Raw genomic sequence first — 24,572 nt, 5'->3', positions numbered from 1 at the left:
TCATGAATTCGCTGAGTCTTTATTTCCAAAGTGCTTTCAGCTCTATTGGCTTTGATGAGCTGGGCGGGGTGGGAAGACGGTACCCATTTGACTGACAGGATGCCTGAAGCCCTGAGAGGGGCAGAGATTCATGGGCATCCCTGTGCTGGGCCCTCTCTACCACGTGATGGCCAAGGGGTACTGGCTGCAAGGAGCCCTGTGCTCCTGGGCAGAGCACCTGGCTGCATGGACGAATGTCGCTCTCCCTTCCACCGGCGTCCTCTGCCTCCCCAGACACCCCCTCCCCTCCCTCCATTCTGAGAAACGGAGCCTCAGAGAGAGGCAGTGAGCCAGTTCTCCGGAAGGATGGAGGAAAGGCCTGCTTCCCCCACACACTTGTGCATCCTACTCAGCCCAGAGGAAAGCGAGGGTCTTTTGCTATTATAGGCACCGGCCTTTCTGCCCACTTGCCCCCTGCCTTCTGTGAACACTCACTGAGCAGCTGTTTTATACCAGGCACTGGGCCAGCACAGGGCCCCTGCTCAGAAACCAGGGGTTGTTTTGCGGTCAAGAGGAAAGTGAAGCAAGAGATGACCTTGGTAGCAGAAATAAAGCCACAGGGCAGACCCCAAGTGAGGATTCATTCCTTTGACCACTATTCACTGTGCCAGACCCTAGCTGGTCTGGTGACCCTGAAACAAAGGACATGTGGTCCCTGCTCCCAAGGCCACAGGAAGAAGAATGTAACTTGTGATGGGGCTTGTGAGGGCCCTACAGAAGTGAGTAATATAAGACTCCAGAGGAGGGGGCCGTTGATCCCACTTGGAAGTCAGGGCAGGCATCCTGGAGGAGGTGTCTCCCCAGCTGGGCCTTGAGGGATGAATATGAGTTTGCTGGGCTGAGGTGGGGGAGGAACATCCCAGGCAGAGGTATTAGAGAGTGTGGAAGGCATGGATATGGATTATTCAGGAAACAGTGGGGACTGCTCGTTGCAGGGGGGCGGTGAATCCCTAGGGTGTGAGAGGAGAGGAGAGGATGAAGCTGGAGCAGTGGGTTGGGGACAAATGATGAAGGGCCTCAGTGATTAGAGAGAGGAGAAGGATACAGGAGAGAAGAGGGCAGCTGCCTCTACAGAGGCCATTTAACATGGTGCTTAAGCGTGTGTGCGCTGACCCAGAGTCCTGGGTTCAAGGCCAGGCCGTTTCATTTACAAGCAGTGGGAACTGGGACGTGCCCAAGTCTGGGGTCCTGGAGAGAGGTCGGGGCTGGAGCACAGACTGACATTTCCTAATGGGTAGTTGTAGTCCTGGGAGTATCTTGCACAGACCACGAGGCCCAGCTGCACCCTTTGACGGAGACTGGTGGGGCAGGACCCCAACACCTCCTGGGTCTTCTCTTTCTCCACCTTCAGAGACTGTTGTCTCTGGTACCCAAAAGCCCCCTAGACCTGCCAGACCTCCCCTCGCAAACCAGGCAACAGTCCGGGGAACCCATCAGTGCTGGTCCATGGTCATCTGAAGCAGGCCCAGGTTGGGGTGAGCAGTGAAGGATGAGCCCAGAAAGAGGACACTCACTCATCAGATGTCCTTATGATGTCACAAGCTCAATTTCCTTCTTCCCATCCTCCTTTGCAGTAGATCTGCCCACCTTTCCCATCACATCAGAATGTAACTGGCTTTTTATGTTAGAAATAATCCTTGGGCTGATGGGCCACACCTGCCCGTCCCTCACCGGACGCCCAGTTCCCTGGCCACTGCCACCTCTCCAGCCTGACACAGCTCTGCCAGTAGGCCCGGGTTCCCTCAGAAGCAGCCAGTTTCCATCAGCAAACACTTGGAGAGGGCTCTGGGTGGAGGGCACTGAGACAGGCTCGGTGGAGGGACACCAACATTTGAAGGCCAGTCCTTACCTTCAAGTTGCTCACCCTTTTATGAGGAGGCCTCCTGGTTTGTAAATTGATTCAACTCTCCAATTAAAAAGGCAGAGAGTGTCAGAATGGATTAAAAATAAATTCAACCATATGCTCTCTACAAGAAACTCACTTTACAGCCCAAAATACAAATAGGTTGAAAGTGAAAACATGAAAAAAGATATTCCGTACAAACAGTGACCAAAAGACAGTTGGGGTGGATATACTGATATCGGACAAAATAGACAAAATGTCAAAAATCATTTGAGAGACAAAGAAAGATGTTATATATTCATAAAAGGGTAAATCCATCAAGAAGATATAATAGTTATAAACATATACATGCCTAACAACAAAGTCCTAAAAATTCTGAAGCAAAAATGGACAAAATTGAAGGAGAAATAGACATTTCTATAATAACCACTGGAGACTTCAATATCCCACTTTCTTCTATGAGATTTTTTTTTTCTTTTGAGGAAGATTAGCCCTGAGCTAACTACTGCCAGTCCTCCTCTTTTTTTCTGAGGAAGACTGGCCCTGAGCTAACATCCATGCCTATCTTCCTCTACTTTATATGTGGGACGCCTACCACAGCATGGCGTGCCAAGCAGCGCCATGTCCACACCTGGGATCTGAACCAGCAAACCCCAGGCCGCCGAGAAGCGGAACGTGCGAACTGAACCGCTGCGCCACCAGGCCGGCCCCCTTCAATATCCCACTTTCAATAAAAGACAGAACAACTAGACAGAAAAGATCAATAAGAAAATAGAGAAGTTGAACATTCTAGAAACCAACTAGGCCAAGGGGACATACACAGAATACTCCATCTAAAAACAGCAGAATACACCTTCTCAAGTGCACATGAAACATTCTCCAGGATAGATCATAAACAAAGCTGCAATAAATTTTAAAAGATTGAAATCATACAAAGTATCTTTTCCAATCACAATGGAATAAAACGAGAAATCAAAACAGAAGAAAAACTGGAAACTTCACAAGTATGTGGAAATTAAACACAAACAACTAAAGGGCTAAAAAGAAAATCAAAAGAGGAATTAGAAAATACTTTCAGATAAATGAAAATGACAACACAGCATAATAAAATTCATGAGACACAGCGAAAGAAGCATAGAGAGGAAATGTGTAGCTCTAAATGCCTATGTTAAAAAGGAAGAAGAATCTAGAAAAACAAGAGCGGATTAAACCCAAAGCGAGTAGAAGGAAGGAGATGATAAAGACCAGAGTGGAGCGGCTGGCCCTGTAGCCGAGTGGTAAAGGTCATGAGCTTTGCTTTGGCGGCCCAGGGTTTCACTGGTTCGAATCCTGGGCGCGGACGTGGCACCGCTCATCAGGTCATGCTGAGGCGGTGTCCCACAGAGCACAACCATAGGGACCTGCAACTAGAATATACGACGGGAGGGGCTTTGGAAAGAAGAGGAAGAAAAAAAAAAAGAAGATTAGCAACAGATGTTAGCTCAGGTGCCAACCTTTAAAATAAAATAAATTTTAAAAAAGACTTCAAAATTACTAAAATCAGAAATGAACATGGGGCCATTACTATGGATTATACAGAAACAAAAAGGATTGTAAGAGAAAGCTATGAATAACTGTACACCAACAAATGAGAAACCCAGGTGAAATGGACAAATTCCTAGAAACACACAAACTACCAAAACTGACTCAAAAAGAAATAGGAAATCTGAACATACCTATGACAAGTAACAAGACTGAATCAGTAACAAAGAAAATTCCAGGACCGGATGACTTCACAGGCTAGTTCTACCAGTCATTTAAAGAAGAATTAACTCCAATCCTTCTCAAACTCTTCCCAAAGAGGCAGGAGCACTTCCTAACTCATTCTATGCAGCCAGCATGACCCTGGTGCCAAAGCCAGATAAAGACGTCGCAAGAAAGGAAAACTACAGACCAATATCCCCTATGAATATAGATGCAAAAATTCTCAACAAAATACTAGCAAACCGAACCCAGCAGCATATTAAAAGAATTATACACCATGACCAAGTGGGATTTACTCCAGAATGCAAGGTGGTTCAACATACAAAAATCAATTAAGATAAAACATCACATTAACAGACTGAAAGGGAAAAACCACACGACCATCTCAGTTGATGCAGAAAAAGCATCTGACAAAATCCAACACCGTTTCAAGATAAAACACTCAATAAATAAGGACTAGATGGGAACTTCCTTGACCTTATAAAGGGCATTTAGGAAAAATCCACAATTAACATCACACTCAATGGGGAAAGACTGAAAGCCTTCCCCGTCAAGACCTGGAAAAAGACACGGGTGCCGCTTCCACCATTTCATCTATTCAACTTTGTGCTGGAAGTTCCAGCCAGAGCAATTTGTCATGAAAGAGAAATAAAAGGCATCCAAATTGGAAAGGAAGAAGTAAAACGATCTGATTCATAGATGATATTATATATATATATATATACAGACAATCCTAAGGAATACACACACACGCGCAAACTACTAGAGCTACTAAACAAATTCAGCAAAGTTGCAAGATTCAAGATCAACACACAAAATTCAGTTGTATTTCTATACATATGATTCTGACACCAGTTCTGATGTGTGGATTTTTTTCCCCACACCAAGCAATTCTCTGACACCGAGTGTCCTACAGTGCACCTCAATTCTGACACTATCTACCTGGAGATAGTGTCAGATTCCACAAGCTAAGGGCTCAGTCCCACAAAACTGCCCCCACTTCAGATGCCAATCACAAGTCCAGGTTGTTACCTATACTTCTGACCGACTGGCTATAAATCAGAGGTTCCAGTGACCCCTTCCTCAGGTTCCATTAATTTGCGAGACAGCTCACAGCACTCAGATAAAACTTTTATTTACTGGATAACAGGTGCATTATAAAAGGACACAATTCAGGAACAGCCAAACAGAAGAGATGCATAGGGAAAGGTATGTGAGAAGCAGACCCCTTGATAACATTTTTTTTAACTCTGGTCTTTGAATCTCTCATGTCACGCTCCATCCCAGCCACTCCCTCTCCCCAGCCAGGCCTCTCTGCCCACAAGAGCAGGCTTTTGGCTTTCCTCTGGGCCTTTCACGCGAAAGGCCATCAAGGCTTTCCTTGATCTTGACACCCCCCCCGCCCAAGGTCCAGCCACTACTTTTCAGTCTCCCCTTAGACTAGGGCCCCTGGGGACACTTCAGAAGCTTCATATTTACTCATTCAACAAACATGTCTTGATTCCTGCTACGTGGCTAGCAGTGTAGTGGGCGGGGGCAATGTGGGCAGACACCCGGAGAAATCTTCAGTCCAGGTAGTAAATGGGTATTGTGTGAGCACCGCAGATGCAACGCAAACGTTCAAAGGACCGAGGTGGACAGGGAAGGGGAAGGGCTGAGACTTCAGCAAAGAGGAGGCTGTTTGCAAAGGGAGAGCCACCTTTACGCTCTGGCCGATTGTCACACCATGGGAATGCCAGCCTGGCATTGCTAGATCGTCCAGAATTTAAAACAGAAGTTGGAAATGTGAATTTTATGTGAAATCTTCTGATTTACCAAAGTTAACAACTAATGTGATTCAAATTGTTGTTTCTAAACACTGAGCAGGCCAAAGAAAACCCATATGCACTAAATCTGGCTGCTCAGCCTCCCGTGGCAAGGCGTGTGAAGGGGTCCACACTTACCTTTCTCCTTTCTCCTGTCACAGGTCACCAGGGCAAACCTTCAAGGACAGTACCTGTGTCTCCTGCAAGGGCCACCCCACTGCCTAGCACCCTGGTGCCTAACACAGCCCCTGGGGTGGAGCAGGCGCTCAGCAGGTGGTGGTGTTCAGGGATGCAGAATATGGATGCCCTGGTCACTCTTCAACGCAACAACCCGGGCTCCCTACTGCCCGTGGCATAGCGGGCAAACCCCTTCTCCTGGCATCCGCGGCCCTCCTCCGTCTGTCCCAAAGCACCTTCCCAAGATTCACAGCGCTCCAGTAGTTATCACATATAGTATAAGTATGTGTGTGTGTCGGGGAGGGAGGTGTGTGGATACAAGGTCTCCGCCCTGGAAGAAGTGCTGGGGGGAGGGGAATCAGCGGGCTGAACAGAGTTATAATTTAAACCATCAAACGCCACCACCGCCGCCACCCCCAAGTTCTACCACTTCAGATAGGGAGGGCGGCACCTTTGGGGGCTTCACTAAATCCTGCAGTTAATATATTGGCCCCCAATTAGGCATTGGCCGGAATTCTGGTTCTGGTCTTCTAGGTGCCACCCAATCGTTGACCCTCTTCCTAGGGAGAAAGAAAAGCGCATCCCTGCACTCCGCCCAGGAGGTTCAGACACCTGGATCCCGAAGGGGCCAGCAACGTGCGGTGAACAAAGAGGAGAAAGAGCCCCAGGCTGGGACGAATTGCGTCCTATCCTCAGTGCCGTGCTCTTCAACCTGCAGCTCCGGAGAGGCGGCACGCGGAAAATTAAGACTGATCTCCCGCGTAAAACACGACCGACGAGGATGGGATTCGAACCCACGCGTGCAAAGCACAATGGATTAGCAGTCCATCGCCTTAACCACTCGGCCACCTCGTCCCATGTACAGCACCCCTTTCCACATTCCTTTATCTCTCATCTCCTCCGCACCTTCCCGGACTCTGATACCCACTCTTCAGAGCAGACCTCGTAGGACCTAGAGGAGGGGGAGACCACAGCAAGAAAGGGACTTTTGTGTTCCCTTCCGCCCGCCGCAGCCGGGAACCCGCGCCATCCTTCCCCAAGCCGCAGCCGAGGTCTGGCAAGGTTTCCCCTCCCTGAGCCGGGGGCGAGCTCGCCGGGGTTTCAGGACGCGCTTGGTCCAGGGGGTCGCGCACTGCCTGGGAGAGAGGGGGCTGCGTCCCTGGGAGCCCCGCAGGCGCGGCGGCGCGGCCGCGAGCAGTTTCAGAGTTTGCAAAGCGCGCGGCGCGGGCGGCGGGTGCAGTAGCTCCTCCTCGCGCGCAGGGGGCGCGCTGGCGCACGGAGGCCTGCGCGGGCGGGCGGGGCTGCGCGCAGGGCTCGGCTCGGCTCGGCTCGCCTCGGCCGCGCTCGGCAGGCTGCGGTAAATCCGGGCTTGCGGCTGCTGTCGGAGCCTGCTGTCCGGTGGTCCCTGCTGCGCGCCTCGCGCCCCGAGAGCCATGCAGATGTCCTACGCCATCCGGTGCGCCTTCTACCAGCTGCTGCTGGCCGCGCTAATGCTGGTGGCGATGCTGCAGCTGCTCTACCTGTCGCTGCTATCCGGGCTACACGGGCAGGAGGAGCAGGACCAGTATTTCGAGTTCTTCCCCCCATCCCCGCGGTCCGTGGACCAGGTCAAGGCGCAACTCCGCACCGCGCTGGCCTCCGGAGGCGTCCTCGACGCCAGCGGCGACTACCGCGTCTACAGGGGCCTACTGAAGACCACCATGGACCCCAACGATGTGATCCTGGCCACGCACGCCAGCGTGGACAACCTGCTGCACCTGTCCGGCCTATTGGAGCGCTGGGAGGGCCCGCTATCCGTGTCGGTGTTCGCGGCCACCAAGGAGGAGGCGCAGCTGGCCACGGTGCTGACCTACGCGCTGAGCAGCCACTGCCCCGATATGCGCGCCAGGGTTGCCATGCACCTCGTGTGCCCCTCGCGCTATGAGGCCGCCGTGCCCGACCCCAGGGAGCCGGGAGAGTTTGCCCTGTTGCGGTCCTGCCAGGAAGTCTTTGACAAGCTAGCCAGGGTGGCCCAGCCCGGGATCAATTACGCGTTGGGCACCAATGTCTCGTATCCCAATAACCTGCTGAGGAATCTGGCTCGTGAGGGGGCCAACTATGCCCTGGTTATCGACGTGGACATGGTGCCCAGCGAGGGGCTGTGGAGAGGCCTGCGGGAAATGCTGGATCAGAGCAAGCAGTGGGCGGGCACCGCGCTGGTGGTGCCTGCCTTCGAGATCCGCCGAGCCCGGCGCATGCCCACGGACAAGAATGAGCTGCTGCAGCTGTACCAGGTGGGCGAGGTGCGGCCCTTCTATTATGGGCTGTGCACGCCCTGCCAGGCGCCCACCAACTACTCCCGCTGGGTCAACCTGCCAGAAGAGACCTTGCTGAGGCCTGCCTACGTAGTCCCCTGGCAGGACCCCTGGGAGCCATTCTACGTGGCCGGAGGCAAGGTGCCCACGTTCGACGAGCGCTTTCGGCAGTACGGCTTCAATCGCATCAGCCAGGTGCTCGGAGGGAAAAGGACAGGGGAAATGGGGCAGGAGGGGTGGTGGTGGCATCGGGGAGCTATGAGCGGCCCTGAATGGAAAGGAGGCAATGAGGCAGGAGGGATCATAGTTCAGGAGGTGGTTGGATGGTGTGGAAGATCCCTGATGCCTCCAGAGGAGTGGGGATGCTGGCGTGCGGCTTTAGGGATGTTAGTCTCGGCCCAGGAATGTCAACAAACTCTGCTGACCTGTCTCTCCCCCTACAGGCCTGTGAGCTGCACGTGGCAGGATTTGATTTCGAGGTGCTGAACGAAGGTTTCCTGGTTCATAAGGGCTTCAAAGAAGCCTTGAAGTTCCATCCCCAAAAGGAAGCCGAAAATCAGCACAATAAGATCCTTTACCGCCAGTTCAAACAGGAGTTGAAGGCCAAGTACCCCGACTCCCCCCGTCACTGCTGAGCCCTTCTCTCCCCAAGTCTGAGAAGTCAGCTTCCTCCCTTCTCAGGCCACCCCGCAGGCCTGACAGGGGTAAGAACTGTCACTCCACTTTACAGCGGTAGCTGTGGTGTTGGAACACTGGACTTGAATGGACTTGAATATGGGGCGCTGGGATCAAGTCCTAGCTTTACCACTAACTAGCTGTGTGGCCTTGAGCAAATCCCGTTCCCTCTCTGAGCCTCAGTTACCCCGTCTGTAAAAAGGGAGGTGAGAATATCTACCTCACAGAACTGTTGGGAGGCTCAGATGAGATGCTATATGTGAAAACATTCTGTAAGCTTCGTACAAATGTGAAGTATTATTAATATTCTTACAGTATTATTATTGTTGTTATTATTGTTATTACAATATTATTAACAGTCTTGGGTGGGTGGGCAGTAGGAGAGCAAAAAGTATGAATGGGGCAGAGCTAGAAGTCTGAGTGCTTAACAAAATGGACTTTTTGGAAAGAAATCAGATGAAGGCATTGAATTTAGTTCTTAGCTTTTGGGCAGGAGCCTAAACTAGCTGGTCCTCCCAGGCTTCCGTCCCCTGGGGCTCTGGAAAAGGGAAGGGTCTGCAGGCTGTGTGTGTGTGATTGTCACAGATCTCTAACCCTCGAATAGGCTGGGCTGGGTTATTTGCCTGCCAATGACAATATATAAATAAATGAGTGTTCACACCTACAGCTGGCTCCATTACTCTCCTGGACCTGGAGGGTGGGGAGGTTCCAGGTTCTCTCCTTTCACGCCGCGGGGCAGGCGGCCGCGGACCCAGGACCGCCGGCAACAAAGCGAGGAAACTACAAGGGCCTTTCCCGCCGGCTGAAGGCCTAGGTGAATTTCGGCCGGTTGCTATGGAGACCGGCCCGCAGTATCCCAGCATGCCTCGCCCCCAGCTGTCCAATTATGAGCTCCCCCGACTGGCGCCTCCTGATGACGTATACGGAAGCGCGGGCAGGCCCCGCCCCCCGGAGAAGAGGGACCGGCGCGGCGCTTCCGGGAGCCCGGGGGCTGTGGCCAATACCGGTAGCCCGAGGGACCTCTCTGGGAGTCTCGGACGTGAAGCCGGAGGCCCCACTCTCCGCGGTGCGTAACGCCACCCCTGGCGCCTGGTTTGGCCTCTTCAGTCAGTCTGTCGGAGCCGGCCCGATCTTCAGGGCCGAAGGGGAGACTTAACCGGCAGGATGCGTGCGGGGCCGCGGGGCCGCAGCTGGCCGCGAAAAAGCCAGTGGCGGGAGGCTTCGGGCGCGCCGCGGAGGGGCTGTGTTGGCCTCTTCGAGGGTGGGGAAGAATCTGTCTTCTATGGAGGCCTGCTCTTTCTGAAAAGATATATGTGCACGACGCCTTACAATTTACTTTTCCATCCCTTACCCTTTGCAATCTTTACAGCACTCAGAGTGGCAGTGATTGTCCTCTTTTTGCACCCTGGGTAAGGAGGGGGCGGGGTTGTGATTTAATTTAGCTTATTCAGCAGAATCCGCGACTGCTGGAGAGACCCCCCGCCTCCCCCCGCCGCCCTTTCTGGTCCCGAAAGGTAGGGCTTAAGTTGCGTCTTTCAAAGTAAATATACTTAACGGTGAAGAGGAATTGCAAAATTTGGGGACGGCAAGAACTGAGGCTTGAGAATGGGAAAGGTAAGGCTGGTTTGGAGAACCAGGGTTTTCAGGTCAGGTTCAAATCATTTGTGAAATCACTGAGGCATGTGACTACGTTGTTCTCTAGGCCAGATATTTACACAATTCGAATGGTGTCAGGGAAAGTTAACAGAACGCTTTGGGTTTGCTACCACTACAGGGGCCTGGGGTTACCAAGAAGTAAAAGCCAATCCCTGCACCACAAAAGTTTATTTTGTTTAATTTGTAAATCCTGCAGTCACCAAGGGAGTCAGTACTGTGTTAGGTGAATAAGGCGCATGCGCAGCCCTGCCCTGGGGAGGCTTAGCGAATAGTTGGGGAGACAGACATGCGAACAGACAAATAGGAGATGTAAGCAAATAAGGCTTCCTGGAGGGAGTGGTGTATACACTGATCTGAAGGACGACAAAGGAGTGCCCAGAGAGGTTGGAAAAACATCACTGTGGAATAGAAGACCCCAGTAAGCAGAGAGATGATCTGTTAAGAGGACTGTTTCGTCTGCCTCTTCGGTGATCTCTTGGCAGCATTTGGCACTGTCACTGCTGCATCCTGAAATTCTCTCTCCCATGACTTTGGGTTTTTCCTTCTCCACCTCTTGCTAATTCCTTTCTTCTTTGCAGAGGTCTCATCATCTGTCCCTTTGGTGACCCTGGGAGTTCCATCTTGGACCTCTTCTCACTCCACACATTCTGCCTTGCTGGTTTCACCCTCTCTCGAGACCTGAAGAACTCGCTAGCGGCTGATGACCAGATTTCTGAGCCCGGATTTCTCTCTGAGGCTTAGATCCGTGTGGCCCCAACTCTGCCCCTTCTCTCATTTTGGGGTCTTTGTACCTGCTGCTTATTCTGCCTGGAATGTTCCTTCCCTCAACTAGCTCATTTGTCTGGCCCACCTTCCCCTGCAAGCCCTCTCTGCTGCGGCCAGCTCCAGGTTTCAGTTAGACGCCTCTCCCATCTGCCTCCAGTCTCAACTCTTCTCACACCACAGGAGTGCTCTGTTTCTTTGCCTCTCTCGCCCAGGAACTTGTAAACTCCCTGAGGTCAGAGACTGTGTCTGTCTGTCACAGTCGTGCCCTGTGGTAGTGTCTGATGGTACCTAGCATCTACTAGATTTTCAATAAATAGTAGATAAGAGAATAAAAGAAAGAATGTTTAGCAGTGTTCAGTGTTGCTGAGAAGTCAACTAAGATGAGCACTGAAAACGCATTAGGTACAAGGAGGTCATTGGTTGACTCTCCACCAGTAGTTTCAGCCGAGTGAGGATACAGACATGTACTGGAACAAGCGGGGGGGGGGGGGGGGTGGGGGGGGGAGAAAGAGCAGCAAGTGTGCACAGGGCCTTGAAAGTGGGGCTGGGAGGTGGACAGCTGGGAGCCGTCCAGTGGAATGGGGTGAGGTCTCATGTTTCTGCTTTTTCTGAGTGGTAGATGATACCTGAGCATGTCTACGGTGTCATAGGAAGGAGCCGGCAAGAGGGAGAGTTGAAGAGATGGAAGAGATGACATGAGATCCCCAGGAAGCCGAAGGAGATAGGATTTGACCCAGAGCCCAGGGAGAAGACAGGAGGATTGTACAGTGTTTTCAGGAAGGGAAGTGAAGGGTTGGAGCACGAGCAGGGGGAAGAAGTGCATAGGGTATGTGAGAATTGGCCATGAGATGGTGGGGTGAAGGAACCGGACCACTAGCCCAAGTCCAGTCTGCAGGGCCTTGAAAGCCCCAGTCTGAAGTTTGGGCTCACTCCCATAGGCAGTGGCGAGCCTGTCCTTGACTTCCCGTATTATGTGTCATCACCTTGGCTAGTCTTCCCAAGTTTGGGACTACCAACAATGTCCAAGGGCCTGGGCATTTCTGTGGCTCCCAGACTTCTGGCAGTTGTGCAGACAGGGCTACTTGCACTGTCCCCACCCTGTGTGTGCTCAGGGTGTGGCGAGTCCAGTCACTTCCCCAGCTGTCCCCTCTGTGGTCAGGCTCAGTTTGACTTCGTGCGTGGCCACTTTCCCGCTCAGAGCCGTAGAGTTCCACTCCTTCTCCCAGAGCCCAGATGCCCGTCCAGCCTCCAAGCAAAGACACAGAAGAGATGGAAGCAGAGGGCGACTCAGCCGCCGAGATGAATGGGGAGGAGGAAGAGAGTGAGGAGGAACGGAGCGGCAGCCAGACCGAGTCAGAGGAGGAGAGCTCAGGTGAGCCCCACACGCACACCCGCGTGCCCACTGCTCCTCCTCAGCCAGCCCTGACCGGCTTCTTGTCCCAGAGATGGACGACGAGGACTATGAGCGGCGCCGCAGCGAGTGCGTCAACGAGATGCTGGACTTAGAGAAGCAGTTCTCGGAGCTGAAGGAGAAGTGAGCATGGGACACCCAGGGCTGGGTCTTCAGGCACCCGGGTGAGGAGGCAGTGGGCCTGGTGCTGGGCAGGGGTGGCTGAGGCCCCGAGTGAGTGAGGGTGCTCAGCACATGTCTGATGGATGAGCACATGGCTGCGTGGCTGCCTTTTACCTCCTAGGTTGTTCAGAGAACGACTGAGTCAGCTGCGGCTGCGGCTGGAGGAAGTGGGGGCTGAGAGAGCGCCCGAGTACACAGAGCCTCTGGGGGGGCTGCAGCAGAGCCTCAAGATTCGCATTCAGGTGGCAGGTCTGTGGGCTGTCCCATGCCTTGGGGCAGTCCCCAGTCCCCCTCCTTGTTCCCTTACCAACACCCATGGCTCTGTCCCCTTCCTCTCTCTGCCTCTCCCGGCCTCACCCCTGCTCCCGGCCCCCCTTTTTTGGGCACCTGGGTCCCTAGCCAAGCCCACTCCCTCCCTCTGCAGGGATCTACAAGGGCTTCTGTCTGGACGTGATCAGGAATAAGTACCAGTGTGAGCTGCAGGGAGCCAAGCAACACCTAGAGGTGGATGTGGCAGCGGGCGGAGGGTGTGGGGGGACTCCGAAGTGGCCGCTGTGTCCCGCCTGGCTGAACCGCCCCACCTCTTCCAGAGTGAGAAGCTCCTGCTGTATGACACCCTGCAGGGCGAGCTGCAGGAGCGGATCCAGAGGCTGGAGGAGGACCGCCAGAGCCTGGACATCAGCTCTGGTGAGGCGAGGGACAGCCCCAGGCACCCCGCGCCGGTCCCAGCTCTGTCACTGCCCACCCCTGTGTAGACCTCAGCTTCCTCTGCCTGCACAAGGGGATAGAAAAGGAGCTGCTTCGGGGGGGTCACTGTGGGGACTGAATGAAACCAGGCATGGAAAGGCCTAACCCAGTGCCTGGCACACGGTGGGGGCTCAGGAAGAGCGGGTCCCCCACCCTCCTCTGGCCTGCTCTCTTCCAGAACAGGAGGTGTCGTTCTGACACGCCCACACGTACAGTAGCCACAGGCCCCTCCGTGTCCCCAGTGTCTACATTCATACAGGGCCCTGGGGAAGCAGAAATTGTCCTCCTCCCACTGAACAGCTGAAGAAACCGAGGCTTGCAAAGGCCCACTGCCCTCCTTCCCAGGGTCACACGGCTGTGCAGTCGGGACCTGAGCTCAGCTGCCAGCCCCCAAACCCAGCATTCTCCCATGGCCCTGGGAGGTGGTTGATGGGGAGGGCTGGCCTGTGTGAGGGACACAGGCTGCAGGGTTGGGGCGGCCTGGGGGGACCAGCATCCTGATCCTGACTCTGGGTCTGGGGGCCAGAGTGGTGGGATGACAAGCTGCACGCCAGAGGCAGCTCGAAGACGTGGGACTCTCTGCCACCCAGCAAGAGGAAGAAGGCTCCCCTCGTTTCTGGTATCCTTCCACCCACGGTGGCCTGAGCCAGGCAGGATGTCAGCGTCTGCTCCAGCCCCGGGGGAGGGGGTGGAGGGACATGGAGGGCAGGGTCTGATTGGACACATGTATGGTCATTTGGCATCCTGTGGCTGTGTGCTGGCAAATCCAGCTGTCAGGAATTTTGGGTGGGGTCCTGGGTCTCTCGTGGGCTGTATGGACCATAGAAAAATAGAAACATCCGTTCAGTGACTCCCCTTAACTTCCTGAGTGAGGTCTCCTTTGAGGCCCTTCTGGCTTTCCCACGATGTCCCTGGGCACGTCCCAGGCCTTCCACCCCCATGCCTTTGCTCACTTTCTACCCTCCTCTTAGAATGCCTTTCTGCCAGTCTCTGCCTGCTCAGTGCTTGTCTCAGCTGTTACCTCCTCCAGGAAGCCTCTCCTGGCCTTCCCCCAATGGCTATGGCTTCTCTCTTCTCTGCACCCCTGTGCCCTCAACTGGGTCACCTGCATCCCATATGGGAGCAGTTGTGTCTGCCCCACCTCAGGCATGAGCCCCCTCAGTCCAGGGCCTGCCATGCCTTCATCCCTCGTGGCATAGCCCAGCGCAGAGTTGAGTTGAATTCTCATGCCCCCCACCCCCACCCTGCCCCGCCCCCATATCCCTGCAGCAACCGGCTGCTCAGGGCATTGACTGCCTGGTGGTGGGAGTCAGGTTCAGGCAGGGAGGGAGGAATCCGCACTGCAGGGCTTGAGGGGAATGGGAGGTGAGGGCGTGGAGGCATGAGGTACAGAGCACAGAGGGCAGAGTGGATGGTCCCCAGAGGATGGAGGGTTGTTTTCAAAATAGAAGAGAGCAGAGTCTGCAGATGGGGAAAGGGGCCCGATGAAGGGACATTTAAGGGCACGGGAATAGAAGGAGCAGGTCCCTGAGCTGGTGGGATGGACCTTGGCCTACTGACCTTGAGACTGGAGAGAGGAGGTGAGAGGGAGCCGAGGGAAAGTAAAGCTGGGGCCCGGTGACCCCACGGGTTCCCCCTCTCCTTGAGAACGGGGGGCCCAGAAGTAGGAGGTGGAGCCTGAGTTCGCACCCAGGCCCTCAGCCCCACCCCACCATCCACCAGCTCCCAAGGGTTAGAGCTCCCGGGCCAAGGCCCGTCCCCTGTCCCCTCCACGGCCTCCTGCTTCCTTGACCCCGTCACAGGCCCTTACATCGTGTACATGCTGCAGGAGATCGACATCCTGGAGGACTGGACGGCTATCAAAAAGGTGGGTCCAGTGCTGCCGCTTCTCCTGCCCCGTCTCCAGGTAGGGGCTGCCAGCGCAGGTCCCTGCTGCAGACCCCAGCCTTGGTCTCTGCAGGCCGTCCCCGCGTGGGCTGTCTGAGGGCCTGGGGAGCTCTGTGCTCGGCCCTCAGCACCCCTGCCCTCAGCCCGGGTTCCCTGGCATTGCTCTGGGCTCACAAGACCCCTTTGCCTGAGGCCACCCTGGAGGAGGGAACTTCTAATCTGTGTCAGCCCCCTCCTTGTTCCAGGGCAGGTTTGCATGGGGTGGGAGAAAGGGAAGGAGGGAAAGCAGCTGGGCTGGCCAGGCCTCTGACAGGAGACCTCATCAGAGCTTTGCCTACAAGGGGTCTATGCTCCCCACCCCTCTCGGTGCAGCACTGACCCAGCAGCCCCCAACCCCAGAGAGGCTGATGGGGGGAGGGGACTTGCCAACTGAAGACAGGCTTTCAGGGGGGTTTTCTTCTCACCCACCCAGGCTAGGGCAGCTGTGTCCCCTCAGAAGAGAAAATCAGATGGTAAGCACCACAGGGGTTGTTCCACCTCCCACTGTCCCCGCACCCAGCCCAGCCTCCTGGAAGGGAGCCCCGAGAGGGGCAGAGGCTAGAGAGATCTGTGGCTTGCGAGAGGACGGTCGGGGGTTGAGGGCATCGTGGGGGTGGGGAAGCTCCCGGTTGATGGGGCCAGGATTGGTCAGGGAGGGCTGGTGGGCTCACAGAGGAGGGTGTGGAGCTGCCCTGTGCCCTCCCAGCCTCGACTGCCCTGAGCCAGACCGAGGCCACTCTTCTCAGTCCCCCATATGAAGTGACTGCCTCCCTCTTGGACCAGCATCTCACCTGCAGTGATTTCCCCGTCCCCTGTACCCCCAGGACCATGACTCTGCTGTTCACAGCCGAGGGGCCCCTCGGAGCAGCTGGCACCAAACCCAGGATTTGCATTTTCCTGCTGCCGCAACACAGACTGACAGGCCCCTAGGGGTCTGCCCCGCCGGCTCTCCAGCACTGCTGCTGGGCCCTCCCATCCAGCCACCACTGGTCTGGACTCCTCCTCTGCCCCTCCTCGGGGGCCTGTACAGCTGTGGCCTGGACCTGCCCTCGCCAGGCAAGACTGTCTCCTCCATCCCCAGCGAGCCCACCACCTCCCCCCCACCACGAAGGCCAGCCTCCTCGGTGCCCTCCCTGACAGAGAAGACGTCCCTCATCTTAAGCCAAAGCAATGTCCTTCTTGCTGACCTTGGACCCGGCCCCCTAGTCACTGAGCCAGTGAGCAGGGCCCTGCTTCGTGGGAACTCGGTCCTGGAAATTATATTTTGGGGGTCTGTCTGTCCTGGCTGTTGCTGGAGGTGAGAAGGCAGGCTCCCCAGGTCTTCTCGAGGCAGTTCTTGGTGTCTTCCTCCCGGATTTCGGGGACTGGAATTAAAACCTTTCCTGAGACTCTGGCGTGACCCGCATGTGTCTGATTTACCTTGCAAGGGAATCGGCTCCTGTGGAGAGTTCCTGAGACAGCAGTCTCTTTGGGGGTCCCTGGTGCCTCCTCTCACTACCCAGCAGGAGCCTATCCACTCTGACTTGGGGTACAGGCTGGGGAAGGGGGAGCTCCTCCCCGCAGAGGTGGGGGGCTGGGCCCTGGACTACCCAGTGCTGGTGAGCAAAGTCTGAAGCACCATGTGGCGGAGAGAACACGTGGCCTTGGGTGGGGAAGGGGGCTGGGTGCTCGGTGCTTGGAGACTGGGTCATGTCTGCACCTGCCCCAGTCGCTTGGCAGATTGGCAAGGCAGGCTGGCAGGGCCTGTGTGCGTGGGAGGCAGCTGGCAGCAGCGCCATGTGCTGACGACCTCCCAGCCAGACTCCCCCCTGTTTAGCGCTGAGTGTTAGAACCACCCCCAGAACCTCACTTAAGCAAAGGGGTTAGTTTCCATGGAGACACGGCATCCTTTCTCCATGGCAACCTGAAATCCCAAAACCCAAGGTAGGCTCAGGAATGAGTCATCTGTGGCCAATAGGGGGCGCTTTCCCACACGGCTGACCCTAAGGCCTGGACAGATGAGCAACTGACACAGACTTAAAGGTGCCCCAGGGGCGAGGCTTGGGCCTCTGGGGACTGAGACAGGCCCTGCTTAACCCCTTCCTGCCCACCCCTGTGGTTCAGGGAAGCTGACAGGGCTGCAGGAAGCACTGAGTGGAGGCGGCAGCCCACAGCTGGGGCCCTCGGAGTGGCGCTTGCATAGAAGGGATCCCTGCCCCCCGAGGCGGGGCCCAGAAAAGAGAGGCAACGGGCGCTGCCCAAGCTGAGTGGACACACAAGAGTTAACTGGCGGGGTGTGACAGGGCGATCCGCCCTCAGGAAGTGTTACTCACCACCGGGAATGTGAATGCTCTCGCCTTGGGGGCTGGATTCTCTTCCTGAGTCCCTGGAGAAACCAGAAACCGAAGGAGCTCCCAGCCATGGAAACCCCTGGGGAGCCAGGAGCAGGCCCTTTCGGAGCCCCCAGCCTGACCAGCTTTGCACCTGGACACCTGGAGAGTGAAAAGTTAGTGAAGTTGGAAGGGTGGCTGGTGGGGCAGGGAGGGGTGGCAGCGCAGGGTCCGTCCTGGGGGCAAAGGAGGGGGAAAGGGTCCCAGCTCCTAGCCTCCTGCTCAGGTCTGGTGCCTGCCTCCAGGCCAGCCCAGGACCCGCTGTATGATGTGCCTGATGCCGGCGGGGGTCAGGCAGGTGGGCCCCAGCGGCCCGGGCGCACCGTGAGCCTGCGGGAGCGCCTGCTGCTCACACGGCCCGTGTGGCTGCAGCTGCGCGCCAACGCCGCGGCTGCCCTGCACGCACTGAGGACCGAGCCCCCGGGGGTGAGTTGTGCCCCCTCCTTCCAGGGACTGGCCAGCCGAGGATGGGAGGGAGAGGGGCTGGACACGAGGTCTGAGTCTCCGAACCCTGTCCACCCGCAGACGTTCCTGGTACGGAAATCCAACACTCGCCAGTGCCAAGTCCTGTGTGTGCGGCTGCCTGAGGCCAGCGGCCCCTCCTTCGTCTCCAGCCACTACATCCAGGAGAGCCCTGGGGGTGAGAGGAACTGGCCTGGCGGGAAGGGGCTGGAAACAGTTAGGGTGGGTCCAGGGGGGTTCCCCAGAGGACACCTTCACTTCCCATCTCTCAGGCGTCTCCTTGGAGAGCTCAGAGCTCGTGTTCCGGGACCTGGTCCAGCTCATCTGTGCCTACTGCCACGCACGGTGAGCCTGGCCACAGGGCACCTGGTGTCTATGGGGCCCTGCTCCCCTGGGACACCTTGTCCTCCCCGCCCCCACAGGCCCTCTCAGCCCCCGCAGCCCCAAACATGCCTCACTCCTGATTTTCTGCTCCCCTTTCTGGCCTCAGGGACATCCTTCTCCTCCCGCTCCAGCTCCCCAGAGCCATCCGCCTGGCAGCCACGCACAAGGAACTGGAAGCCATCTCCCATCTGGGCATTGGTAAGGGGTCCCCTGCTACCCACTGCACAGATGGGCAAGCTGAGGCCAAGGGGGAAAGGGAAGGCATGCAGGCGCACACCCTGAAGCTTGTGCCTCTCCCTTGGTTGGACACCCTCCCTGAGGCCCCAGGTGGTTTCTCTTCCCTAGAGTTCTGGAGCTCCTCCCTCAACACCAAGGCTCAGCCGGGCCCATCTGACGGCCCGCTGCTGCCCAGGCTGAAGTCTCGGTCCCCGCAAGAGCTGGACCAGGGCACTGGAGCCGCCCTCTGCTTCTTCAACCCACTGTTCCCAGGGGACCTGGGTCCCACCAAGCGGGAGAAATTCAAGACGAGTTTCAAAGTGCGAGTGTCCACAGAGACCTCCAGCCCCCTGTCTCCACCTGCTGTGCCACCTCCTCCAGTCCCTGTGCTGCCACGGGCAGCCCCCAACCAGACAGAAAGGTTGCCCCCTCGCCAGCTGCTGCGGAGGGAGAGCTCAGTGGGGTACCGTGTGCCAGGGGGTGCTGGCCCCAGCCTCCCGCCCCTGCCCTCCCTCCAGGAGGTGGACTGCTGCTCCCCCAGCAGCTCAGAGGAGGAGGGGGCACCTGGGTCCCAGGGAAGCCCAGTGACCTCCCCCCGCCTAGGCCGCCGGCCGCCCCTGCTTCGGTCCATGAGCGCTGCCTTCTGCTCCCTGCTGGCACCCGAGCGGCAGGTGGGCCGCGCGGCCTCGGCACTGATGCATGACCGCCACACAGCTGTGGGCCAGCTGGTGCAGGATCTGCTGACCCAGGTGCGGGCCGGCCCTGAGCCCCGGGAGCTGCAGGGCATCCGGGAGGCGCTGAGCCGGGCCCGGGCCATGCTGAGCGCGGAGCTGGGCCCTGAGAAGCTGCTGCCGCCTGAGAGACTGGGTGAGACTCCAGCCCCGGCTTTTGCCTGTTCAGCCTCATCTCTCCGCGATTCCAGCTCGTCCCCTTTCCGCTCCCTCCTCCTCTCCACAGTGCCAGCCTGCCTTTCTAGTCTGTTCTGCTGCTTTAAGAACCCACCTCATCTTATCTCCGTTCAAGTGAATTCCATCCCCCACCTCCCCCCCTCCTGTCTCACCAAGACTCCTCATCCTTCTCCCTCCCCGACTGTGCCCCTTCTGCCTGGGACTCTGCCCCCCACGCCTGCCATGGTTCCCCTGACCCTGGACTGCCTCTCCACAGAATGCGTCCTGGAGAAGTCGCTGCATCGCTCTGTGCTCAAGCCTCTCCGGCCCATCCTGGCAGCCCGCCTGCGGCGCCGGCTTTCTGCCAATGGCTCCCTGGGCCGCCTGGCTGAAGGCCTTCGCTTGGCCCGGGCCCAGGGCCCCAGAGCCTTCGGGTCCCACTTGAGCCTGCCCTCCCCAGTAGAGATGGAGCAGGTGCGCCAGAAGCTACTGCAGCTGCTCCGGGCCTACTCACCCAGCGCCCAGGTCAAGTGGCTCCTGCAGGCCTGCAAGCTGCTGTACACAGCACTGAGGACCCATGCGGGTATGCCTCCTCCCACCTCCTCCTACTGACCCCCTGCTGAGTCAGAGGCAACCCCCCCCCCATGAGGCAGGGACTCCCTGAATGGTACAGCGTGGCGGGGGGGGGGGGGGGGGGGGGGGCGGGAAATGAGTCCAACTCTCCCATCTCACAGATGGTGAAACTGAGGCCCAGCAAGTACAGCATCCTCTCCCTAGCCCCTGCTCATGGTTGTCATAGATACCACATTGCCCAAGGCCTGGCAGGTGGAGGGGAGGGTCCCTATCTAAGACGAGGAGTGGCCTCTGACCCGGGGGCCCCAGAGGAGCCTGAAGCTTCCTCCTCCACCCCCCACAGGAGAGGGCGCCGGGGCCGATGAGTTCCTCCCGCTGCTGAGCATTGTCCTGGCCCAGTGCAACCTTCCTGAGCTGCTGCTGGAGGCTGAGTACATGTCTGAGCTGCTGGAGCCTGCCCTGCTCACTGGAGAGGGTGAGGGACCGCCCCCACACACGCCACATCAGGGTAGGGCTGGGGTGTCTTAGCCGCTGTGTGGCCCTGAGTAAGCAGGGGAGGAGAGAAGGAGCAGGTCGCCCACCCCTAGCCTGAGCTGCATTCTTCCCCTTGTGTCCCAGGCGGCTACTACTTGACCACCCTCTCGGCCAGCCTGGCCCTGCTGAGCAGCCTGGGCCAGGCCCACACCCTCCCCCTGAGCCCCTCCCAGGAGCTGCAGCGCTCCCTCAGCCTCTGGGAGCAGCGCCGGCTGCCCGCCAGCCACAGCTTCCAGGTAACAGGGCCTCCACGCCATCTGCCCCAAACTTTCCAGCGTTGGAGGGCTCCAGCATCCTCCTGTGCAGCCCCCTCTTTTCCCAGTGGGGCCTGGCAGGGGAAGGGCCAGTCCTGCATCACCCCCAATAGAAACAGCGCCCCACGCAGAACACGCGTCAGACCCGGGCTCTCTAGAGACAGTCCCCTCTCTGTGCCAGAGTGCTGCTAAGTGCTGTGGGTACTCAGCCCGGCATCTTCACAGAAACTCTGAAGTAAGGCCATTGCTGTCCCCATTGTACAGATGAGGAAACTGAGACACAATGGTAGAGGGAAAGGGACACAGAGGGCAGCTCAAGCTCCAGTTCCTGGCTTCCAGCCCCCAGCTGGGGCTCTGCCCTCCCCTGGACTCAGGCTTCCAGCCCACACTCCCCTCACCCTCCCTTCTGGACTCAGGCCTGGTGCCCGCAGAGCCAGACGCCATCTGGCCATTCACTGTCCTCTCTATCCAGTGAGGGATCCTTCCTAGCCTTGGTTAAGAGTTCAGACTTGGTAGCCAGATCCTGGGTTGAAATCCTGGCTCTGCTACTTTCTGGTTGTGGGAATTTGGGAGACTTATGTAACCTCTTTGTGCCTCAGTTTTCTCATCTATAAAATGGGGTCATAGTACCTGCGTCCTGGGGTGGATGTGAGGATTCAATGAATTAATGCAGGACAAGCCCTTGGGGCACAGGGCACACTCTGTCCGAGTCAGATGGTTGGGCTGTAGGGCCAGGGGGCCAGCCTTCCAGCCTGCAGCTGGGGCCCACTGGCCCAAGCTCATCTCTCCCTTCCTCAGAAGCCCCCTCGGGGCTCACCTCGTCCAAAAAGCTTTTGCCACTTGGTTGTTCCACCTCTGGATTTACCACTCCTCCCCACCCCCGCCCCGCCCCTGCAGAGACCATGCTGGGGCCTCAGCTTGGCAGCCACATAGAGACCAGGCAGGGCTGAGTTCTCGTTTTGGCTTCTCCTCCTGTACAGCACCTCCTCCGAGTAGCCTATCAGGACCCCAGCAGCGGCTGCACCTCCAAGACCCTGGCCGTGCCCCCAGGGGCCTCGATTGCCACCCTGAACCAGCTCTGTGCCACCAAGTTCCGAGTGAGCCAGCCTGACGCTTTCGGCCTCTTCCTGTACAAGGAGCAGGGCTACCACCGCCTGCCCCCCGGAGCCCTGGCCCATGGACTCCCCACAACCGGCTACCTCGTCTACCGCCGGGCGGAGCGGCCTGAGACCCCGGGGCCCTCCCCTGGGGCTGCAGCAGGGGAGGGCAATGGGGAGCCAGAGGCAGGGAGCAAGGAGAAGAAAGGGGGCCCAGGAGACGGGGACACTGAGGTCAAAGCCAGTGCCAGGGACAGCAGGGGAGAGTCTGAGAGAACTGCCCAGGGAGCTGAGGGGGGCGAGGGCCAAGCCAGGGGGGGCTCTGCTCAGCCAGGGGGGCCAGAGGCCAAGGGAAGCCAGGCAGCAGAGGAGTAGCAGGGAGAGGCCAGAAGGGTCATCTGGGGCAGAAAACTCTGAGCCTGCTGGGAAGGCCTTTTGGAGGAGTCGTCAGCCCCACCAGCCAAGGCCGCAGCCCCCTTAGCCTTCCCCACCTCAGGCCACTCCTGTGTCTGCCACCACCTCTGTGTGCCATTTATCCCTATGATCACACCTGATGGAGGAATGCCTGACTGGCCATGTCTGGGCCATTAGAGTAAAGTTGAGGCGGTTTGGGGGACGCCAGATCAAGGCCCCAAGCCCCTTTGCCGCACATCCTTTCCCCCCGCTGGAGGCCAACCAGCCTGCAGTGGTGAGCGTGCCCATCAGGGGACAAACCACCAGGTGCCCAACAGCTGGCAGTGGGGGGGGGGCACACAGCGTGGGCAGGGCAGGACTGCTACCAAGCAGCCCCTGCAGGGGGGCCTTCAAGGCCCTGAGAGGCTCCACCCACGCCTGGTGTCAGGAAGATACAGGGAGGCAGCAAGGGCTCCGGCCCAGTCCTGCCCCGACCGCCTGGAGAACAGCTAGCGCCTCCAAACCTCAGCATTCTCACGTGTCAAGTGGAGTGGCTATTGCTGCCCGGCCTTCTCCCGGAAGTCTTCCAGGGGTCAAAATGGATGGTTTTGCTGCCAAGCAGAGCTCAGACTAGGAGAAAGCGGAGGGAAGGAGGCAGGATGTTAGCAGCCCCCACCCCACCGCTCCAAGGATCTGATCTCTTCTCTCAGGAAGGATGATGTTCTCCAGTGAGCCCAGGGGAGATCCTGGACATCAGGCCTGGCCGAGGGAGCACCGAGTTCCAGTCTTTCCCAAGGTGGGAAGTCCTCCCAGGCCCTCTGGCGTCCCAGGGGAATTGGACAGGGGAGACAGGCTTCTGAACTGGAGCGGGGGCTTAGAAACCGCTTTCTCTGCTCCTAACTCTTTGGGACCTCACAAGAGCTTGACAGGGGCAGGGCATGGCTTATTGCCCACTGAGGTTCAGGAAAGTGACTCCTAAGATATCACACAACAGGCCATCAGGGGTTCCCCCACCCAAACCAGGGTGTCAGCTTCCAACTAGGACCTCTATTCTAAGCCACCAGTAAATTAACCTCAAGGCCCAGGAGGCCCAGAGCAGGCAGCAAATCTGAGGAAAGAAAATGCCAGCAATGACCACAAGGGGGTGCATGCAGCCCAGGAAGCGGCTGAGTGGGTGACCCCAGGGGCGGGGGTGGCTCCAGAGCTGCAGCAGCAGTTGGCTGCCGGCTTTGCCAGGCAACCTGGGGACAGCGCAGGGGCCAAGGCTGCAGCCTTCAGCTCCCTTAGAATCAGGGGTCACTCCCTGGGAAGTAACTGTCCCCTGGTGGAAGGAGGAACCCAGCCCGTCTCTGAGGTGCTCCCTCAAGCGCTGAGCACAAAGGGACATCAGCCCATGTGTCAGACACATGACAACTGGAAGGGAGAAATCCTGGACGTCAGGACTTCAGACAATCCAGATACAGCCCACATGCCTGGCTCCCAAATTTCTCACTGGGTCGCCGGCAGCTCTTCCCTCCCCTCTTCCAACACCGCCCCTGCCCCACCCCTGGCCCCCCGAAGCGTCTCGCTGGTCGAGTCCCCCTGTCATTCTTTTGTATGTCCTCTCTCCCCACCCCATGCCCCCCAGTGCCTCGCACAGTGCTGGGCACTCCGTAGGCGCTCAATAAATGCTGTCAACTGCTTGGAGTTCGATACCTAAGAGTGAAGGGCAGTGAGGTGGGAAGCTGGGAGGTTAAGGGAGGGCTGGGTTCTGGGAACCAAACTCAGGAAGCCTCAAGTTCAGTCCCAGAGGAAGGACCTGGAGTGGTTTCGAGGGTGTTCGGAGAATCCCAGGGCCGGATGTGGAGCAGGTCTCCCGGCACTAGGACAAGCCAGGGCTTCCGGGCCCCTGCCTTAGAGACCTCAGCAGACCCCTCCCAGCCCCTTGCCGTGCTCAGTCCTAACTCATCGGGGCCCTGCCAGGCCCTGCCTGCTGCCTGAGCCTTTGGGTTTATCTTCTCAGGAGACTGATTGGTCAGGGGTCCAGACCGGGTAAATCAGCATGACCAAGGGTCATGCTAAGGGCACTGGGGCTCCCAGCAGGGCAGGCAATGATAGGCTGGTCTAAGACTGCTCTCATTATCCCCATTTGACAGATGAGGAAACTGAGGCTTGCTCAGA

The 24,572-nt window shown here is 57.5% G+C and overlaps 3 protein-coding genes and 1 non-coding gene across 10 annotated transcripts; 3 read left to right on the top strand and 1 right to left on the bottom strand.

Moving 5' to 3' along the window:
* Nucleotides 1–6,380: 6,380 nt before the first annotated feature.
* On the bottom strand, nt 6,381–6,462 carry TRNAS-GCU (transfer RNA serine (anticodon GCU)). Its single transcript has one exon. It is a non-coding gene; the product is annotated as a tRNA-Ser (tRNA).
* A 425-nt stretch (nt 6,463–6,887) lies between these two features.
* Nucleotides 6,888–9,240, top strand: B4GAT1 (beta-1,4-glucuronyltransferase 1). Its single transcript, XM_014844776.3, has 2 exons — nt 6,888–8,096; nt 8,345–9,240. Exons 1-2 carry the CDS (start codon nt 7,041–7,043, stop codon nt 8,534–8,536), a joined length of 1,248 nt encoding a protein of 415 aa, XP_014700262.1. The 5' UTR covers nt 6,888–7,040; the 3' UTR covers nt 8,537–9,240.
* Nucleotides 9,241–9,488: 248 nt separating this feature from the next.
* Nucleotides 9,489–16,631, top strand: BRMS1 (BRMS1 transcriptional repressor and anoikis regulator). Of its 5 annotated transcripts, none has more exons than XM_070488216.1 (12): nt 9,512–9,642; nt 10,811–11,229; nt 11,648–11,823; nt 12,224–12,369; nt 12,441–12,531; nt 12,692–12,819; nt 12,995–13,074; nt 13,161–13,257; nt 13,844–13,936; nt 15,120–15,184; nt 15,677–15,716; nt 16,068–16,631. In XM_070488216.1, the coding sequence occupies exons 4-12, from the start codon at nt 12,231–12,233 to the stop codon at nt 16,073–16,075; spliced, it is 741 nt and encodes a 246-aa protein (XP_070344317.1). In that variant the 5' UTR covers nt 9,512–9,642; nt 10,811–11,229; nt 11,648–11,823; nt 12,224–12,230; the 3' UTR covers nt 16,076–16,631. The 5 variants fall into 5 exon arrangements, with proteins under 5 accessions (XP_014700263.1, XP_070344316.1, XP_070344317.1 ...); XM_070488214.1 differs by having other exon boundaries at nt 11,617–11,823; XM_070488215.1 differs by lacking the exon at nt 11,648–11,823 and having other exon boundaries at nt 9,509–9,642.
* Nucleotides 16,632–16,774: 143 nt separating this feature from the next.
* Nucleotides 16,775–24,118, top strand: RIN1 (Ras and Rab interactor 1). 3 transcript variants are annotated; one of them, XM_070488213.1, is made up of 11 exons: nt 16,775–17,728; nt 17,858–18,038; nt 18,138–18,252; nt 18,347–18,419; nt 18,565–18,656; nt 18,804–19,541; nt 19,839–20,144; nt 20,478–20,609; nt 20,753–20,904; nt 21,903–22,019; nt 23,123–23,263. In XM_070488213.1, exons 1-11 carry the CDS (start codon nt 17,643–17,645, stop codon nt 23,129–23,131), a joined length of 2,001 nt encoding a protein of 666 aa, XP_070344314.1. In that variant the 5' UTR covers nt 16,775–17,642; the 3' UTR covers nt 23,132–23,263. The 3 variants fall into 3 exon arrangements, with proteins under 3 accessions (XP_070344314.1, XP_044617974.1, XP_014700267.2); XM_044762039.2 differs by lacking the exon at nt 20,753–20,904 and having other exon boundaries at nt 23,123–24,118; XM_014844781.3 differs by having other exon boundaries at nt 21,903–24,118.
* The last annotated feature ends 454 nt before the right edge of the window (nt 24,119–24,572 follow it).

Source organism: Equus asinus, chromosome 17 (genome assembly GCF_041296235.1).
Source record: "Equus asinus isolate D_3611 breed Donkey chromosome 17, EquAss-T2T_v2, whole genome shotgun sequence".
NCBI lineage: Eukaryota > Metazoa > Chordata > Mammalia > Perissodactyla > Equidae > Equus > Equus asinus.
Note: the sequence above shows the minus strand (reverse complement) of the source record. Positions and strands in the feature narration are given on the sequence as shown.

Coding starts and splice junctions, on each gene's coding strand:
- B4GAT1 (XM_014844776.3), top strand. CDS start 7,041: ATGCAGATGTCCTACGCCATCCGGTGCGCCTTCTACCAGCTGCTGCTG. Junction 8,097..8,344: donor GCTTCAATCGCATCAGCCAG/GTGCTCGGAGGG, acceptor CTCCCCCTACAG/GCCTGTGAGCTGCACGTGGC.
- BRMS1 (XM_014844777.3), top strand. CDS start 12,231: ATGCCCGTCCAGCCTCCAAGCAAAGACACAGAAGAGATGGAAGCAGAG. Junction 12,820..12,994: donor GATTCGCATTCAGGTGGCAG/GTCTGTGGGCTG, acceptor CTCCCTCTGCAG/GGATCTACAAGGGCTTCTGT. Junction 15,185..15,676: donor ACTGGACGGCTATCAAAAAG/GTGGGTCCAGTG, acceptor TCACCCACCCAG/GCTAGGGCAGCTGTGTCCCC.
- RIN1 (XM_014844781.3), top strand. CDS start 17,643: ATGGAAACCCCTGGGGAGCCAGGAGCAGGCCCTTTCGGAGCCCCCAGC. Junction 18,420..18,564: donor TGTGCCTACTGCCACGCACG/GTGAGCCTGGCC, acceptor TTCTGGCCTCAG/GGACATCCTTCTCCTCCCGC. Junction 20,610..20,752: donor TGCCCTGCTCACTGGAGAGG/GTGAGGGACCGC, acceptor CTTGTGTCCCAG/GCGGCTACTACTTGACCACC.